General features: G+C 42.9%; 8 protein-coding genes across 8 annotated transcripts; 4 read left to right on the top strand and 4 right to left on the bottom strand.

The window, feature by feature from the left end:
- Positions 1–179: 179 nt before the first annotated feature.
- Positions 180–629, top strand: IL334_002611 (histone H4; the record flags this gene model as incomplete). The annotated part of the gene is made up of 3 exons (XM_062934355.1): positions 180–262; positions 323–483; positions 562–629. 3 exons carry the CDS (start codon positions 180–182, stop codon positions 627–629), a joined length of 312 nt encoding a protein of 103 aa, XP_062790406.1.
- Positions 630–1115: 486 nt separating this feature from the next.
- Positions 1116–2271, bottom strand: IL334_002610 (uncharacterized protein; the record flags this gene model as incomplete). Its single annotated transcript, XM_062934354.1, has 4 exons — positions 1116–1148; positions 1209–1513; positions 1618–2013; positions 2178–2271. 4 exons carry the CDS (start codon positions 2269–2271, stop codon positions 1116–1118), a joined length of 828 nt encoding a protein of 275 aa, XP_062790405.1.
- A 302-nt stretch (positions 2272–2573) lies between these two features.
- IL334_002609 (uncharacterized protein) lies at positions 2574–4536 on the top strand (the record flags this gene model as incomplete). Its single annotated transcript, XM_062934353.1, has 4 exons — positions 2574–3138; positions 3201–3432; positions 3749–4143; positions 4202–4536. The coding sequence occupies 4 exons, from the start codon at positions 2574–2576 to the stop codon at positions 4534–4536; spliced, it is 1527 nt and encodes a 508-aa protein (XP_062790404.1).
- A 2393-nt stretch (positions 4537–6929) lies between these two features.
- On the bottom strand, positions 6930–8828 carry IL334_002608 (uncharacterized protein; the record flags this gene model as incomplete). Its single annotated transcript, XM_062934352.1, has 3 exons — positions 6930–8314; positions 8372–8720; positions 8802–8828. 3 exons carry the CDS (start codon positions 8826–8828, stop codon positions 6930–6932), a joined length of 1761 nt encoding a protein of 586 aa, XP_062790403.1.
- A 604-nt stretch (positions 8829–9432) lies between these two features.
- On the top strand, positions 9433–10178 carry IL334_002607 (ribosomal protein L19; the record flags this gene model as incomplete). The annotated part of the gene is made up of 2 exons (XM_062934351.1): positions 9433–9550; positions 9688–10178. 2 exons carry the CDS (start codon positions 9433–9435, stop codon positions 10176–10178), a joined length of 609 nt encoding a protein of 202 aa, XP_062790402.1.
- A 266-nt stretch (positions 10179–10444) lies between these two features.
- On the bottom strand, positions 10445–14790 carry IL334_002606 (uncharacterized protein; the record flags this gene model as incomplete). The annotated part of the gene is made up of 11 exons (XM_062934350.1): positions 10445–11580; positions 11646–12003; positions 12055–12261; positions 12321–12616; positions 12669–12777; positions 12840–13017; positions 13073–13463; positions 13525–13699; positions 13757–13849; positions 13917–14321; positions 14395–14790. 11 exons carry the CDS (start codon positions 14788–14790, stop codon positions 10445–10447), a joined length of 3744 nt encoding a protein of 1247 aa, XP_062790401.1.
- A 404-nt stretch (positions 14791–15194) lies between these two features.
- IL334_002605 (uncharacterized protein) lies at positions 15195–16474 on the top strand (the record flags this gene model as incomplete). Its single annotated transcript, XM_062934349.1, has 6 exons — positions 15195–15283; positions 15354–15395; positions 15462–15550; positions 15741–15992; positions 16215–16363; positions 16445–16474. The coding sequence occupies 6 exons, from the start codon at positions 15195–15197 to the stop codon at positions 16472–16474; spliced, it is 651 nt and encodes a 216-aa protein (XP_062790400.1).
- Positions 16475–16804: 330 nt separating this feature from the next.
- On the bottom strand, positions 16805–19106 carry IL334_002604 (uncharacterized protein; the record flags this gene model as incomplete). Its single annotated transcript, XM_062934348.1, has 14 exons — positions 16805–16952; positions 17013–17081; positions 17142–17187; positions 17254–17385; positions 17435–17452; positions 17514–17691; positions 17829–17897; positions 17960–18043; positions 18107–18188; positions 18272–18359; positions 18433–18549; positions 18671–18829; positions 18926–18968; positions 19053–19106. The coding sequence occupies 14 exons, from the start codon at positions 19104–19106 to the stop codon at positions 16805–16807; spliced, it is 1287 nt and encodes a 428-aa protein (XP_062790399.1).
- Between the last annotated feature and the right edge of the window lie 245 nt (positions 19107–19351).

The raw sequence follows: 19351 nt of genomic DNA, 5'->3' as shown, positions 1-19351 counted from the left end.
GATCACAAACAACCTCGTCACATCCCCGACTCCCTCACCACGTAATTTCCTCACCTACATAAGATTCAAACGTTTCTTGACTTGACTTCCTTTTCCCCTTCTTCTAAACAAACAAACAAATCCTCTCACCACTCTCCCCTTTTCACCACCCCCCCCCCCAAACAAACAACTTATATACAATGTCCGGTCGAGGAAAAGGTGGTAAAGGTTTAGGTAAAGGTGGTGCCAAACGACACAGGAAAGTGTTGAGAGACAACATCCAGTAAGTTATTATTGTCTCTGTGATGTTACGAATAATCGCTAATTAATTCGCTTCCTACAGAGGTATCACCAAGCCCGCTATCAGACGTCTCGCTCGACGAGGTGGTGTCAAGCGAATCTCCGGTCTTATCTACGAGGAGACCCGAGGTGTCCTCAAGATTTTCCTTGAAAACGTCATCAGAGACTCTGTCACTTACACTGAACACGCCAAGAGAAAGACTGGTAAGTCATCTTGCGTATTCCCTTCGTTTTCCATTAGAGTCATGAAACATAAGCTAATTTCCTCATTCACTCTTTTAGTCACCTCCCTTGATGTCGTCTACGCTCTCAAGAGACAAGGTCGAACCCTATACGGTTTCGGTGCATAAACAACTTAATGCAATATCAGGTTACGTGGTAAACAAGGATTGTTGTGGTTTTTTCTTAACGGTCAAGAATTTTTAGGGGATGTTCGTTTTCGATACTTTCTTTTAGTATATATGCCGGGAGTATTTTTAGGTGTGCCAATGCCAATCCTGTGCCCTTTCTGATTTAATAGTTGCTTGTCGCACCGCATCGCGTTCATAACCAAGCAAAGACATCCATTGACAGCCTGTAAGAACATGATTGGTTCACGCTCTTTCATTCTATTCTATCAACATCCCGTCTTGGAGTATGTTGTATTCGTGGCACTGCTCCTTTCTTCTCCATGCTGCTCGGATCTCAGTACCTGAGTGTTCAGTTTTCGCTCAAGCAGATCATTAGCTGTGACAATTTCCCTTAGGTTACATAAGAGGCTGTGATGATTGCAGCCCGAGAACGAGTTGACATTAAATATGCATATGACTCTGACTGTCTCATTACGACAATCATCTCTACTTCTTCTTCCCCTTTTTCTTTGCTGACGACTAAAGGATCTCAAGACGATCAGCTATACTCTTCGCAATTTGATATGCGTTCAAACTTACCTTGGAAGGGGTACTGGCGGTACTAACATTACCTGAATTCGGTCCACTACCACCGCTGCCTAAGGCAGGTGAACCAGTGTTTGATGAACCGTTACTTCCTCCACCCACGGTCTCTTCTGAAGCAAAAGCCGGTGATGCAGATGCGGAAGGAACTTTTTGAGGCGTAGCCACTTTACCAGTTTGCTGAGCTGGAGGGGAGGGTGTCGCAGCCGCTGAAACAGATTGAGGGGGTTGAGGAACTTGCTGAATGAGTGGTGGCGGGACAGAGCCTGGCAGGTATTTGTTTCGTAGTGCGATACGTTGTTCTGCAATACAGTGAAAGGTTAGCTTACCAGTCATCGTCCTACCGACTCATCAGATCGCTAAGAATGGATCATATCGTGACACAGCATATGACAATTCTATTCACCTTCTTGAACTTTGAGTTTAGGTATATTCATAACTGTTTCTCTTGTTTTTTCGGCTTGTGCCATTTCAGTCGCAGTAGCGAAAATCAATTGTCCCCAACCTTGCCTGAAAGTATTTGCTTCAGATACGACATCCACTATTTCGGCTTCTAATTCTTTTTCAGCAGCAGCGAATCTTGACATTGTGTCATCTCCTATTAATCCTCTTTGATGTAATTGGGTTAAAGCGATCTTATCATCCCTTAATCTCCATATCCTCTTTACATCTGTAACGGCCCGCACTAACAGAGCTGATTTGAGTAAAGAGTCCGGTATATCGGTAGATGAAGATAAGAGGGATATATAAATTTCTCGAGATGGATGAGCGGGAAACCAGGGTTCGAAGGATATTTTTTCGGCTATCCAAATACATATTAGTTAATACGGTTGGCTGAATAAATTACAAGGACATCTGTCGGGCAGGTATATCCTCAATGCGAACTTCAGGACTCTGACAACCATGCCAGATCAGACCCCCCCCCATCCTACTCCCAAGGTGACCGCAAAGCAACAAGCAACTCACCAGCTCTTCTCCTCCTATAAACTCTCGAAAAGATAGCTAAAGCCGTTACCATCACACTGATGTAAGCGACAGGCACAATAAGTGACGTCGCCATCTTGTTTGGCTCGTTTGGGCGTGTCGTCAAGCTATAGAAGCGTCTAAATGTCTGATGTTTTCTTGAGTCGTATGATACGATTATGCTATTCAAATGAAGAAAGGAGTTACTCAACGTGGACGTGTTGTAACGGATGAAAGGGAACGGAATCAAATACAGGCAACCAAAAATGATGATGCTGGAACACCAAGAGAGTTCAGCTAGAGAATGATTATTTATGATGAAGAGATTGTTCATGCATGTGCAATTCATACGGATCGTGATCGTCAAGAGCTTTCCACCCGTACACGGCTCACGGCAAAATGGCGGAACTCGAATCAGATCATTACGATGTGATAGTGATTGGAACGGGTTTAGCGGAAAGTATAGCAGCCGCTTCTTTAGCTAAAGCAGGCCAAAGTGTGCTTCACTTAGATCCAAATGTATACTACGGTGGTGAACAAGCGTCTCTCACTTTAGATGAATTATCCAGTTGGTCAAACACGATTAATCAATCCTCTTCATCGTCTGCCTCTTCTTCCTCCAGTTGTCACTCAAGCAGCATCAGATATCATTCAAGCTCAACAACTCCTCTTACACCTCAATTAGAAAATGATCGACGTCGATATTCTCTGTCACTTTTCCCATCTATATTACCTTCTAGAGGTTCATTGATTGATACCTTGATAGCATCAGATGTGAGCAAATATGTCTCATTCAAATTATTGGATTCAACGTCGATATATGCGGAAGAAGGAGTAAAGAAAGTCCCAGGAAGTAAAGAAGAAATATTCAAAGATAAATCAATTGGTTTGGTGGATAAAAGGAAATTAATGAAATTCCTTTTGTTTGCTACTGGAGAATTTGAGAATGATGATCTATTGAAGGGTGGGCTGACAAATCGCTCATAAGTGCTCGTCATAATTGGCTAATTTGTTGTGATTGATCAGGAAAAGAAGATCAACCACTTTCAACATTTTTACAGGGGACTTTCTCGATACCTCAACAATTAACAGAATCAATCTCATACGCTATAGCTCACTGCTCTTCGCCCAATGATCAAACACTGCCGGCCCTGCAGAGGACAAGAAGATATCTGAAATCGATTGGGAGATATGGAGGTAGCGCGTTTTTGGTTGGGCAATATGGTGGTGCTGGTGAAGTAGCACAGGGCTTCTGTCGGTAAGTGGTCATCTCATCCTCATCTGTCATTCGTGTCCCTACCCAATCTAACAATACGTCTCGTCTCTTCCTGTTCATCTCCTACCCGTTCATCTGATCCCTACTCCCTCCTCGCTCTTCCGCCCCTCTTCCCCTTTGCCCGTATCGGCGTCTTTCGTCATTTCTTCGCTCTTCCCCTTCTCTCTTCTCTCTCTTTCCCTCCTTCTCTCCCGCTCCTGTTCTTCTGCTCCCCTTGTCTATTCGTTCCCTTCTGCTTCTTCCTCTCTCACACAGAATTGGCTCTTCGTCCTATGCTTATTTGCGTCTACCTTTCTAGGGCATGTGCTGTCTTTGGCGGAACATATGTACTTGGTCCTACAGCAGCACCTACATCTATCGAAACTACACCCGATGGCGTCTTAATCCAGATACCGTGTCATCCTAGACCAGTCACCGCATCCCATCTAGTCTCCGCTCCGATCCATCTTCCCCCTTCCTTGCTTACCTGCTCGAATACCGACACAAAAGAGACTACCTCTTCAAATTGCATAGCTATCACTGCCACCTTGCCTGAAGCCTTACGGCGTAGATCTTTATCTGTCGAGGAAGATGATGAGGAGAAACCAGAACCAGAAAACGATGATACTGCTGTTATAGTATTTCCCAGAGAAGAAAATGCCGTAAGAGCTTATATAAATGGAGAAGGTACAGGAAGCTGTCCGGCCGGTCAATGTGAGCCCCTTGACCTGACGCTTCTCATGGAAGGAGAAAGAGCTGACTGCGAAGTTAGATATCATCTATCTATCAACAGCCGCTTCATCGCCTTCTACATCACCGTCAGCCATACTCAGGCCGTACCTACAGAAGATTACGAATGAACCAACTTTCGAAGCATACTACGTGGCCACTCGACCTTCCTATGACGCGATCAAGCCGGAAAGCACGGGTAATTTGGTCATACTTGAACCTTATATAGGAGACTACATGTTGACTGAAGGACTGGACTGGGAAGCCAAGCAAGGTGAAAAGGCTTATTATGCTATAATGGGAAGAGAGGGAAAGGGGTTCTTTGAAAAGGATCCGACGGACGAAGAAGAAATGGGATTTGGTGAGGATGATCTATAGATGTATATGGTATGCATTATGTGCGTGGCGAATGCGTTTCTCGTTATCACAAACATCATTCATGACTGCTTCGATGTACAATTGGAAGTGGAGATATCACACACGTTTCTTTGTCCCTTTGAAACGTCATTTCAAACAAGGTCACCTCCTGATCATCGTTGTTTCCATGCAACTTCTTTCTGTTTTTCAGGCCGATCTGTTTCACTGTCGGTTTGTTCCTTCACTACCATCACTGAAATGATTGTGTGGAGCACAAACAGCGTACGATGGAAACACGGTTTACTGATGCATTTCAAGGGGTATGAGCTGACGATATATCAAGAGGTGCACACCAAACACAACCAAAAGTTTCTTCCTGTATTTACATATCTTCTCTCTGTCTCCATTGTTTGGATGGAATGGTTTTGTCCATCACCGTCATTCGGGACATACGTATACGTATACGTTTTTCAAACACTCTTACTACTTCCGATTCAGCGATACCTTGACATCAAGTAGGTCGGGTCGACTCTCTGATCATCGTCGTTCGGCGTACACCATGGTCAGTGAAAGTATACAAAAATATCGAGCCTGAAATCATATGAGCGATAATGATTGATCTACCATACGGACTTTGCAGACTTCGAATTTCAAATTGTCCACTTCGAGAACCACTTCCAGATCCGAGTTGGAAAGTAGAGGGGTTTAGCAGCGATCGTGTATTGTTGGACGAAACAAATTCAAAAAGTCCCAAACTCTCGGATACATGATGTGATTCTGAGGATAACGATGATCAGGAGCAACGTGAGTCTCGTTAGGTCTCGTTAGAGAGAGATTTTGACAAGTAGTAGGACGTATATGCTGATATTTGTAAAGAGCTGTTCCCAATACACATGGTCCAAGTCCAAAGATGAGGTCGCTTGTGACCTCTGCAAAAACGATTCGTGTACGCCTGTCGACTTATCGGGAGAATGTGGGATACATGCGATCTTCAAGAGCATCAAGCGAGTTTCCACCTCCCAGGAGTAGTCTTGCACAGATGGCTTAGATCTCATCAGTCCGTCGCGGAAGGAGAAGACAAGGAGCGATATCAGTGCCGTTTGATGCGTGCGCTAAAAGGTAAGTTTGCTCACTCCATCACTTATTGAGAACTTAAGAAGCCTACTGACTCGCCTGTAAACTGCCCTTCCTTTACAGTGCTCCGTAGACATATGCTTGCGAAGCATGTTGATGCAATGGGAAGGGACATCCCATTCGCCCACTTCCATTCAATGCTATACGTAGTTCTCGATAGTCCTCACCCTCATTGCGACCTCGCCAAGCTCCGGATGGACGATATTCCTGCCTTTCTGGGAACTGCAACATACGATCACCTCGAAATAGAACGCTGATCGAACTTGAGGATCAAGTTGGTTGAGGATCAAGAGCGGGAGGCAGCTTTGGCAGGATCTCTTGCAGGAGAAGGTCAGAAACTGTACAATATCGGTGTCGGAGTCTGGTAAGCAAATATCGCTATGTCATAAACTGGCCGGCATGCGATTGTTTCACTGATGAATGCGATCCAGAATAATGGTCAACGATTAAGGCCTGTTGATATGGCTATATCTCGGTCTACGATATACTCTCATTGTAGGTTATTTTCTTGTCTCACATTCGTTCGTCTGTCATTTATCAAGACGCTAAAAGCTCAGTCCCTTTTCGTAAGACCTAAATGGTGCGGAAAGAATCCGTAGCAGAATATGGTACTTGCAACAACAAGCCAACATCAAAATATCTTCTATAGTACAGCGGTCAGTATATCCGCCTTTCATCAGATCATCTTGAAAGAGATGAAGCAGTGGCGCGGGAGATCGGGGTTCGATTCCCCGTGGGAGAACATCTTTTTGCTTTTTTGAGGTGTTTTTGGTTTTGTTTTTGTTATGACGGACAAAAAAAGGCAAAAAGGTTTCTCCCACGGGGAATCGAACCCCGATCTCCCGCGCCACTGCTTCATCTCTTTCAAGATGATCTGATGAAAGGCGGATATACTGACCGCTGTACTATGGAAGATTACACATTATTTGATGTTTGAGCTGTGTTCAATTGACATATATAGCTCTTGTTGTTCCTCGGCGATTTCCGCATCGAATGCTTTTCATATTCGCAATGTTCTGTTCACGGCTGCAATAACATGTAGTAGGTATGCATCGAAATTGTGTGGACCTGAGAGAATACTCCAACGATCGAGCCATTGCAGTATACAGCTATGAGCTGCACGTTCCCGAGAGAGTCCTTGATATAGTTGTTGAAGGGAGACATCGTGGCTAAAGCGTTTACACCATATATCAATGAGGTGACACTAGATGATGACCGTGTTCAGAGTTGTCAACGATGTTGCAATGGAAGTTGTGGAACATGATCGATATGATTTGAGATCATCCAGGTCTTTTCAATAGAATGACTTTCGGTTCTTCCCTTCTGGTGCCTTTAATTCTATCGCCATTCCTGCGATCTTCTGAAGGAGCTGGTCCATCGATTCTTGCCATTGACCCAGGGTTTATTGGTGGTCGAACGAGTGATTCTGGTCTTTGGAGAAGGACAAATTCGTTGCTATTGCTTTGCTTTGGTCCTCTTCGATCTCTCCCGCCTCTTCCACCGCCAGTTCGACCGCGTCCATGAGGTTCAACAAATGGTGGTGGATGATGAGGGTGATCGTGATGATGCGCTGTGCCTCGTAGGTGTGGGCGCATCCCGTGCAGACCGCCAGGCGGTGGTGGAGGTGGTCGCATGTGGGGATGAGGCGGGTGCATTCCATGTGGGCCGCCTGGAGGAGGAGGTCTCATATGATGATGAGGAGGTCGCATTCCGTGTGGTGGAGGAGGGAGCATACCTGGTGGAGGTGGCCGTGAACCGTGTGATGCAGGAGGCGGTCTCGGATAATCACCCATACCCATAGAAGGAGGATGTCCGGGCATGGTTGTCATAGGAGTCGCTTCGATTCTAGGTTGCAGACGAGGCGCAGGTATAGCAGGACTATTCCCACTTGTTGGTAGAGTAGATATCCCACTTTCCGGCGAAGGATGTGATTCGTCATTTAATCCGACAGAAGGTGGTCTTCTAAGCAAGATCCTCACTTCTTTTACGGGTTCAATATCTTGTTCTTTCCTCTTTCTCTGACCATCCCTGTCTGATCTACTCTTGCCGTTCTTATTTCTCCCCTTTCCTTGACCCTTTCCAATTCCACGTCCTGATCTACCCAGACCGGAAGCTTCAACTTCCGTATCATCGTCTCTCAATACTTCCAGTGTTAGATCAAATCTCGCGGCTTCTTCAAGTATGACATGACCATCTGCTCTTGCTGTAAAATCCTCTTTGTGTCTGTCGCCTCCAGAAGGTGTCGGTTCATTTCGACCCTGTTCAATTTCGACGAAAACTGGTGGATTTCCGACATAAAGTATGGGTCCTCTTTCTTTTTCCAAACCATTTTCATCCGATTGTTCCAATTCTTTGTCCATGATTCGTTTGTAAAAGGCTACACAGCTGAATACTTTTTTCACCCAAATAGGTAAAGTCCCATCGCCATCCATTGGCGGGAGGGCAAGTTCGTCAAGCATCGAATCGACTGGTCTACTTTCTCCTTCGCGTTGAAGACGTAATCCGCGACCTTTCTTGTAGTTTGTACCCAGCTGAACGGTTATCGATGGATCGGTGGACAGTAAAGAGTGGAATCGAGTGGCATGTTCGATATAACGAGCTGCTTGTCGAGCGGAAACTGCGGAAGGGGAAGAGCCTTTCTTGAGCAGGTCGAGGATACGAATGGCTGTAACAGTATATCAGGGGAAGGTTCACGGGGAGCAGAATTGAGAGGGGAACTCACCTTCGAGAGGTACAATGACTTCCCAGCCTCTACCGACTAATCGTTTTACAGCATTTCTAGCCCACATGAGAGCTGATACGTCAACTACGACTACTCTCCATTCCTCACTGACATCTTCGGAATCTTCAACATCGTCAGGTCTGCCAAGATCATCATTTGGGTCTCTCTCATGTACGACATTACCGTTGATTTCTCCTTTGGCGAATGTAGGCGAACGAGGATTTTGCTTTGGATCAAATGGCGTGGGAGGAGTCAACGTCGTCGCTTTCACTTTTGATTCTAATTCTGAGATTTGATGATTCAGATAAGCAGCTGAGAGTGCTTTGGACAGTTTAGCTTGACGTGAGACCTTTTAAAAAGATCGAAAATCCGAAGGTCGTCAGCCCCCCCATCCGTGTGAGCGGCAAGGGTTTGCAAGTCAGGGACTTACGACATCATCTCCATTCGATTCGCCCATCCTTCCTCTTGAGAGGATTTGCATCTATCTGTGACTCTGTTTTGTGAGAGTCGAAAGGTTATATTTGATATGTGGGAGTGAAGACTAGACACCCATATTTATGATTGATATATGGTATAAGATCGGATTTGGCATTCGGGAAGGCGCGAATAAAGCGCGTAGCTTTGTTAAGGATTCTTGACAAGAGCTGATTTGCTTCAGCTTCGTCTGATCGAGTGTGGTTAAGAGACAGATGACAGCTGCTTTGTCTATGTATAGCTGTTGATGACGATGTTATGTTTGAAGTCGATGAAGGGAAGGCAAGGTAAGAAGGATCAATGGATAGTTACTCGTAGTGTGTGATTTCATGTTGTTCAATCTCGGTTAAGTCGGACCAGTTATTTTGCCTATTTTGCCACTTGCACCGAGATCAGTGCCACGTCATGGTACTCTGGGCTATCGGTGATAAGGATAGTCCCGTTTCCAAGTTTCATTTCATATGAAATGTGACTTTTTGATTGAAAATACTATCGAGATAGCCATTTGATTGTAAGAATAAGATAAAAGAGATTACCTTCAACTGCATACATCCAACATCAAGTCGGGAGATCTCAGTCGTACCAAGATGAGTCGAACAACGATATCAAGAGTGTTTGCGCAAGCTACCAATGCTTTCCGACAGGGGACTAGCTCATCAGCGTCAGGCTCAAGAGGATTCGCTTCTTCATCGTCAGCTTCATCATGTGAGTGATTTATTTTTTTGCAATAGAAGAGAGGATGAAAGAAGAGGGGGATGGAAAGATTGATCAACTCACAAGAAATGCTACAACCATGAATATTGCGAAAGACATGTGACTGACTATACTATATCCCCATCTAGCATACCCTTTCAACCCTTCCGCGTTAATATCATCATCAACAGTACCATCTCCACCGCCACCTAATCTCCTATCACCAAGAAAAGGATGGTCCCTAATAACCCATCTGAATTCCCAAGCACCCAAATCGCAATATATAGAATTATTCTCAAGACGTCATCCAGATAGATTAAAAGCTGGATCAGTGATAACAGTCATACAGTATACCGATCCAACCAAAAAATCAGTTTCACCTTTTTCGGGCGTTTTAATGGGTATAAAAAGAGGTGGTGTAGATACCAGTTTCAGATTGAGAAATGTAGTTAATAAGATTGGTGTAGAGATGAGTTTCAAATTAAATAGTCCTCTGATAAAAGAAATCAAAATAGTTAAAAAGGCACAAGGTAGAACGGGTGGTGTGAGAGATCTAAGAAGAGCTAAAGTCAATTATCTGAGAGAAAGTCAAGGTTTAATGGCTGGTATAGCGAGCGCATTAAAGGCTTCGAAAAAGTAGGACGTACAGGGGGCCAATTATGGTAGTAGTGGATCAGGAAGGCGTTCTGGTCAACCGTATCTATGCATCTTTCTCGTATCATGCATGATCATGCTCAGTAACACAACTCTCGGAGGGTAACATCCTTAGGCGCATCATTGATGATTCAAAATGATGCATCTCAAAGCAAGATCAAACTATCACAAACCCAACTGAAAGCAACCTATGATCCAATGCAATGGTATATATCCAAAAATCAATGAGAATAGAGAAATTGACTATGCGCTTTACGTCGAAGTTTTCTTCACCTTCTTCTTTTTCTTTTCCTCATCACCATCAACTTTCTTCTCCCCACTAGTCTTTTTCTTCTTCTTAATTGGTTGTTCATCATCGCCTTTCTTCTCCACCTTCTCCTTCTTCTCCTTCTTCTCCTTGACGTCTTGAACATCAACGTCAATATCCATTGTTTCCCCTTCCACCTCTTCCGCGTTCTTCCTCTTCTTCTTCTTGTCGTTCTTCTTGCTGCTGGTCTCACCTGCTCCGATTATACTCTTCAATTGATTCCACATACTTATAACACCTTTCATCTCTTTTGTCTTTTCACCATTCATGAATCCGTTTCCTACTGATTCAACTCTTTCGATATCCCATTGAATTGAAAGGTTCTTAGATGTTCTAGCTAAAGCCAGTGCGAATTTGATCACATCTTTCAATTTCTGAGCGTTCCATCCATTCAAATCGTTCTCTCCAGATATACTCTCTAATAGAACAAATAAACTCTCACTTGACTTCTTGACGAATTTATTAATCTCATCTTGTTCGACGGATTTGGACTTTACAATTAATGGTAAATGTTGTGTTATATTTTGAAGCATTGTGTAACCTTGAACTTGTCTGTATGAGTTTACACCTTTTCCAGGTAAGACAAATTCCGTCAGATTCTCGTATAATCCAAACGCTTTTGATGGGAATCGTTTTATGAAATCTAGGATGAAATTTGGATGTATTAAAGATGATTTCCTAGTCATGAAATCTTTTAATGTATTTCCATACACTTCTAAAATCATTGCTGAATCTCCTGAATTATCGATAGTCTTGATTACGAATAACGAACAGGATGAACATAAATTGGAAAATTCAGCTGAACTGGCTTTGATCGCCATTTCGTGTATTTCTTTCAAAAGTTCAATGGATTTGGTTATATCAGCGGTCGAAGGTACTTCTTTTGGTTTATTAAACCTTGATCTGATTATACCAGCTGCTTTATTTGCTAATTCGTTTTCTGATGTTCCACCTCCTCGAACTATTCTCAATAATCCAATGACGACTGATAAGATCAATGGATTGGATGACTGTTTCTTAGAGTAAACGTCAAAGAAGTCAAGAATTCGGTTCTTGAAATGCAGTGACTCGATTTGCAGATCTGAACAGTACATTCAAGGTTGTTAGATTTATGGTATAACGACTGAGGTGCCGATTCTCACTCACGTTTTAGATCAGTCTTCTTCGTACCAGCAGCTTGTTGTCTGAAGACTTCTGCTAATTGCTCATCCACCTTCATCATTTGGTCATCATCCCAAACCTCTGCAATTGACTCGTCATCATCGTCTTTCTCTTCGTCATCGATACCAAGACCGGCGCCATTGAGAGCTTCGGCTACTCTTTGCCTGAATGCTGGATCAACAGGCGGTAGATCATCTTCGTCGTCATCTTCGGCTTCGGATTCTTCTTCATCATCTTCTGCTGATTCGTCATCATTGTCAGAACTCTCTTCATCCTGTTCATCATCTTCCTCGTCTTCGGCCTCGGATTCGGCAGCAGCATCGGCCACAGTTTGTTCGAGTTGCTATACTTTTCGTAAGCTTACTTTCTCCACTAGAAGTAGATCATCACTTACAGCTGTCAAGAGCTTCATGCTAGATTCGGTAAATGCTGACGAAACCATTGCAAAAACCAAATTGGCCAGATTTCTAAGATCGCTTGAACCTTTATCGAGAAGAGCGATAAGGACGTCAAGAAGGGAATCAATGGGAGCGTGTTCATCGTCGATTTCGTCAGAAGACATAGGGAGATTGAACAGACGTTGAGCGGCAGTGTTGACGTCCTTCATGATAAAAGTAGTATAAGCAAGCTATTCCATCTAATCAGGAAGTATCCACTCACCTCAAGAAGGTCTAAAGCATCTTCAACCTCATCATAGGTTTGAAGAACAAAGAATGCCAACAATATTTCGGCTCCTTTAGCGACCTCCTTTTGATCTTCTTTAACATCTTCCAGAGCAGACAAAGTTTTCAAAGCTTCTTTTCGGATGGAAACGATCTCTTCATCTGATTCTGTGGTAAGCTCGACGTGCTTAGAGTCTTTCTCCAACGTAGCAATGGTATCGAGAGCTCTTCTAAGCCAAAGTTTGCCGCTGAGATCACAGCCTTGTTGTCTAGCAGGTTTGGACTCGTCAGAAGCTATGTGAAATTGTCAGCTAGACAATCTACAGAGGATAAGCGGTCAACTTGCCTCGCTGAGATATAGAAGCAGTGGTCAATTCTACTAAACAGCTACTCAACCTTGATCGACAAGCCGCTGCGGTGGTTTCTGACAAAGCAGGTTTAGGTATAGCATGTAGCTGTGGCGAGCATCAGCATCAGCATCAGTCTCTACAGGTTGGCACTAAGGCAATGAACCTACAGCAGTGATAGCGCTCTTCTTATTCGCCTTTCGAATGAGGAAGAATCCGTGGACGATCAAGAAGTCGATGACAGATGAGATCCATTCGTCATCTTTCGGTACGGAACCATTTCGGGACAAGGCGAGTAACTGATCGAGAGCCCATAATCTCCTCTCGTCGATTCTAGCACTATCAAGGCTAAGTATGATGTCAGCTTAGCAACATCTTCGCAAAGCGGCAAAGATTAGCTCACTTGTCGCCACCTCCCACTATGATATCTTCCAGGTATTTAACGTATTCTCTTGTACCTTCGATATTCAAACTTCCCATGATAGATTCGACAGTCTTAGTTTTAGTGACTTTATCAAAATCTTGTCTACCGTGTTTTCCTACCAATTGACTAAGAAGTGTGAATCCAACTTGTGAGTTTTGTTTGGTTACTTCTTGTACTTTTTTGGCGATTTGTAAAGCTGCTTTATGAAGATATCTATCTGACGATGAGAGGTTGTTCATCCAACATCTCATGAAGTTGGGCGTGAATATCAATGGCATGGAGGTTGATGGTAAAAGTGGAAGTGATCTTTCAAATACTTGGAATCCCCAATATCGTCTTTGTGGTGAGGCAGTATTTGAGAAAAGTGATTCTAAACATGTTTCATCAGTACTCATTCGCGCAAATTTTAGTGTGAGAATCGGATTGCTCACCGTCAACTACAATCCGGAAGAAATCTTGGAAAGGTGCTTCACCGGTCGTTGTAGTCTCTGTACCAGATTGAGGAAAGTAATGCTCGAGAACGATATTCCATACGAAATGCAATTGAGGTTTCCAGGTGCCACTGGTCGATGTGGAGACGCTGTCGTCATCTTCGGCGGATGCTTCCTGTAAATGATACGTATCAGTTGTGAATCCAACAGTGATGAATTTTCTGTTACTTACCTTTAATACTCGACCCAGAGTGACGAGATTGTGAGAATTGAGTAGAGGGGTATGTTTGAAAGTTGGTGCAAGGTATGATTTCCAATCAATATCCTATGCAAGGGTATCAGCCGCTGACTTCCGCTTTCACCACTAAACTTCAAGTGAATTATTTACTCACTTCAACTTTATTCTCAAGTAATAAAACCAAAGCAACCTTCTCTGAATTCCAAGATTTACCTTGTAAGACATTTTCGATAGTTTGTTTCAGAGCTTGATTTTTCCATTCTACTTTACTTTCAATCAAAGATCGAATAGCACCAACTAAAGTCCACCAAGCACTTTCTCTCATCCAAGCTTTCGCTTCACCCAATTTGATCAATTCATCCACTACTCTTTCGAAATCTTTAGATGTAGCTGTGTTGTTGTATAACGATTTCGATTGAATTATAGACGTTAATCCGAATAATCTGGCAAACATCATATCTCTTTCTTCTGATCCTTTCATCCCTTGGGAAAATCTTGAGTTTCGAATGAGTAGTGATAATACTTGAGATACAGTGACTGTTCGTATACGTGATAAAAGCTGTGATGAGGGTTATGATCAATCAGTATATACATGAGAAGGAAACAAAAACAGTCGTGAGAAGGTTACTTACCTCAGTCAAAGTTACTGCGAATCCAAGTCTACTACTTTCTCTTGAACTACCCAAACCTCTGATCAATCTCTTGACACAATAAACTACATCTTCAGAATTATCTTTGCTTAATCGTTTATCTAATTTTTCAGCTTCCCTCCTTTTTTCAATATCATCCTCTTCTTCATCTGACGCATCCACTTCCATCCCTGATTCGTCATCGTCATCATCATCATCATCATCATCATCATCTTCGTCATCGTCTGATTTCTCTTCTGATGAAGTGGTGGGTTTTGAAGATACGAATGATTGTTGGAAATTTTCAAGATTTGATACCAATGATGCTGAAGCTGTTAATCTTGCATCTTTACTTGAATTAGCCAATGGCCAGAATAAAGGTAAGATGTTAGATGCCATCTTGATCTCTGGCTTTTTGGTTATGGTTATCAATCAGAACTTTGTAACGATGTCGTTGGATGTACGAGAATTGACAACCAACACTTTATGACAAGGAATTCCGTGGATCCAACTTTTCTTGAGCATTTGAAAATAATCCCAAAAAAAACAGAAAATTGTAACCATGTATGGGGCACCACATTCACACACATCTCACGTGGCAAATGATATTTTGATCCCGCTCAATCCGTCGCGTGTGTTTATTTTGATGGGAGGACGATTGATGCTCAAAACACTTTGAATGGTTGTTATCTTGACTGGATCTATTGGATATATCCATCATAACTCTTCAGCTGATAATATACAACTCCAAGGTATCCATCACTACACTGCGAACCCATACCATCGTTTGAAACTCCCTCAGTATGGCGCAAAAACAACGTACGAACCAAGCTATAAGCTTGAAAGGTTCAACAGCCATGGTGACTGAGTTCTTCGAATATAGCGTGAACAGGTCAGTGAGATTGTGTTCAACAACCAGCTGAGACCACACGGATAACCAAACGATTCTTTGTGACTTTCAGTATCCTCTACCAAAGAGGCGTGTATCCTTCAGATGACTTCCGGTAAGCTAGAACAAGACGCTACGTGGAGATGGGGTGAATTTAGCTGATTTGCCTGATATGGGATAGGATGGTGAAGAAATATGGGTTACCAATGCTTGTCACTGCAGATGATAATTTGAAAGAGTATTTAAGCACCATCTTATCACAAGTTCAGGGTGAGTCGTCATCATCACGGAACTCCCCCAAGAAATGTATATGTGACTCTAGCTGATGTTGCTTTCAAATGTTCTCCTTGAAATCTCTCATTTCACGCTATATTACCACCTTGCTCAATTTTGATGCGATGCTCACCGACTCTCCAATATGACGCCAATCACTCCCGCTCACTCGTCTACCCTTATGCAGAATGGCTCCTATCATCATCCATCAATAGACTAGTGTTAGCTATCAAGTCCATCGAGACGGGCGAGACGCTTGAGCGCTGGCAATTCGACATACATACAGATGAATCAGCAATAAACAATCCTTCTTTACCAGGTGGACCTAAACAACCTAAGAGAAAAGAGAAGACAGAGAAAGAAGTTCAAGGCGAAATTAGAGAGATAATGAAACAGATCACCAGTAGTGTTACTTTCTTACCTATATTGGAAGAAGAATGTGAGTTTCATCTCTCTATTGCTTTCGCCGTGGAAAAGACGGATTCCAGAACTGGTTGGTTTAGTCTTGCTCGTCCCTGTCCATCAGAAGTACTGTTTTACTTGGACTGATTTGTTCTTCTTGCCGAACTCCTTCCAAACATCCCCCTAACCGCATTGTATCCCACCATGATTGACTTTATCGCCCTGCAATCACTGAAGCTAATCTAACATCTCTCAATAGGCACTTTCACCCTCTTAGCGTACACAAACGACTCACCGGATCTTCCCATACCAGCAACGTGGGGAGACGCAGATCCTCATTTGATAGATAGAGGTAAGGTGGAACAAGTCAGATTAAGAAGTTTCAGTACCAACGTACATTCGTTAGAGGTATGTCCAATGTCCAATCCAGGATTACACCCCTTGTCGGTCGAGAGACGGGGCCCAAAGCTGATACACTAATGAGAACAGGCAATGGTAGCTTATCGTGTTGAAGAATGAACATCCTGATGCATTACCGTCCTCCACAATGGGTCCATTTCACACATAATACAGGAAACCCCATTTCAGGTCAATCTTAAACAAATGGTAGATTACTTTATCGCAATAGTTTTCAACGATTCACGTTACTCTGATGATTATAGATGATACCGAATAGCATGTATACCCTGTATAGTACGTCTTGGTGAAGAGCATACGACTGCTTGTTTGAAAACGATTGGCACGATGAAGAACATGCATATGCAACATCCGACCGTACATCACCATGGAAAATCAATCACGCTATAGCTGAGGGTCGAATTCATTTGAAATCAATCCAGAGTATTTGTATCACCTGATCGAGCAGGAACTCACCATTTTTCCACTTGGAGCTCCAAATCCATCGTCATTCGACCCTCTGAGTCTCTTTGAACTCGAAAAGATGAACCCATCAATCAAGCTGGCAACAGTCAACACTCCTCCTATAATTGCACAGGTCCTGCATCGCATATTCGGTGAGCTGTCTTCTCACGACGCGAACTCGCGAAGGTTAGCTTACGAAGTCAAGAAATGAGCGAAAGATTGACGTGTTTCAGTGTGTGTCACTTTCATTGGTGAAATCTCATAACTGTGTGCAGATTGTCATAATAAGCTTATAGCCTTCTCGCCGGGGAGGGTAAAAGCTCACTTTATAAAGACTCCTGGTACTCCAGCAACACCATGAGAAGTCATATCTATGACAGACTGTGATCAGCTAAGCTGTTATTGAGGCGGGGGACGTGAGACGATTCCGAACGTACGGCCATGAGAATCCTTTCCAGGAGCATTGCCTTGTCGCAAATCTCGCTCATACTGGGTAACGGAATATTGATGTGAGGGGATTTCTTCTCCGTTCAGAGCAACGAAGTTTGTAGAAACGACTTTTAGGAAATCTACAAGCAGATGTTCAGCCGCATTCATACGACATTCCTGCTTACTTACATTGGAACATATATTGAGCTGTATATTTGCAAATGTTAATTAGCTTACCGATTTATGACGAATGCTGAAAGGTACTTACACTCTTCAGTATGAGCGGCTACTTCTTGCAGAGGATCTCGCATCTTCAGACTATCTCTCCATTTAGCTTCTTTGGGGAGGACAGTTGCCTCTTCTGCAGCTGTAAGGTCGGCACCGAATCTGAATTTGTGTATTATATGACCGAAATCATGGTGATTGGAATCACGTAAGTAGGGGACCTATAGTCGCAGATGATGACATGACATCAGTACAGCACTTTCCCTGTCCTTTGTTGGCGACTTGAGGTGATATCATGCGAAATGTAAGGTCTGACTCTGCTCTGAACTTCCAGAGACCCAAAATGAGATACACTCACTAGGTCCATCATTTGCACCATATTATTCTGGAATGATCTACCAGGACTGAAATGCAAGTTTCCAATAACCTACTCGAAGCGACTGTCAGATTGATCTCGTTGAAATCGAAATAAAAGGCAGTAGGACTGACCTTGTTGACTCTTACTCTACCATCAATTCGACATCCTTCGGTATTCTGCTCTTTTATCTTATCTTCCCAGCCTTCTTCGACACACTACAGAGATTTATTCAGGAAATTGACCGCCGGTCCTCGGATAACTTGGACGTGATCGCTTACCTGCTCAATTCCAGCTGGATCATTGAATGACCAACCTTTTCTAGCATATGCTTGTCTAACTTCTTCACATGAATTACAACATCTATCATTGATCACAATCGTACATCACATTAGCTATGGTCATGATCAAACCAGATCATAGGATGTACAGGAATTATTACATACCCATTCTCAGGAGGTGATGCACCATAACAGCTTCCACAGTAATTTGGATCTCTCTTCAAGTTTTGTCTTTCCACATCTCCCTTGAGCTCTATATTCAAGTAAATCGCATGAGCTATGTAATTCGATGCAATTACAAATGAGTTAAAATGGGTATGACCTACGTCCACCTGAAACGGATTCTAGTACTCTACCATCTTTATCCGTTCTTGTTTTAGTGATATGATGTTCTAATTCAGTCTGATGTTCACCTGAAATATCCATCACGTCTAATGACAAGACTGAAAAGATACCTTCTGATCAGCTTGTCCTGTACATTCATATATGTTCTCTCCAGGTATTGGGGAAGGACCACCCCCTGCATATAAACTAAGCAGGAAGAATTCGGTAAGAACAACTTACGATAACAAGGTACTTTTGGAAATGACATATCAAATTCTATAACTAATTTTTCACCTCTTGATCTATCTACCACTATTGATGGTTCAAGATGTATTCGCCTATAATCTATAAATTCGAGTAATATCGAAGTAAGGATTATAGAGAATGATATGAACGTTACTGCAAGATCAACCCAAAATCCATATCAGCTATTTTGACCACTTCTTATACCGATAAGGACAGGACTAATACAGCTGCCTGAGGGAAGAAACTCACATAGAGCTCCAGTACGTGTTCTGATCTTCACATCTTCCATGGTCTATTTCTCTCAACGTCAATTAAACATGATCGGCTCTTCCGTTATTGATAAACAGATATTAGATAGCTCGAAAAGTGGGCTTACCTTGCCGAAGGCATCGAGGCCTTGCATACCTCCAAAAAACCCGTTTCTACCCATGCTGAGTTCGCCCTTGCCAGTCGGTATGTTGATGAACGAAGAGGTGAAGATGAAGTATCAAAGGATAAAGGAAGTTCTAATGTTTCACCAAAAGCGTGAACGTGGATGAATAAACAGTAAAAACACGAACGAAACAATACAATGATGAACCCGACGGTACGGAAGCAAATCCACGTGGATCGAAGAGGAAAGACTGGTTAAAATACGAGCAAAGCGTCCAAGAAAAGCAATAGATGATTCCTCTT

This window comes from Kwoniella shivajii, chromosome 3 (assembly GCF_035658355.1).
Source record: "Kwoniella shivajii chromosome 3, complete sequence".
NCBI lineage: Eukaryota > Fungi > Basidiomycota > Tremellomycetes > Tremellales > Cryptococcaceae > Kwoniella > Kwoniella shivajii.
The sequence above is the reverse complement of the archived record's forward strand: the minus strand, read 5'-3'. Positions and strand labels throughout refer to the sequence as shown.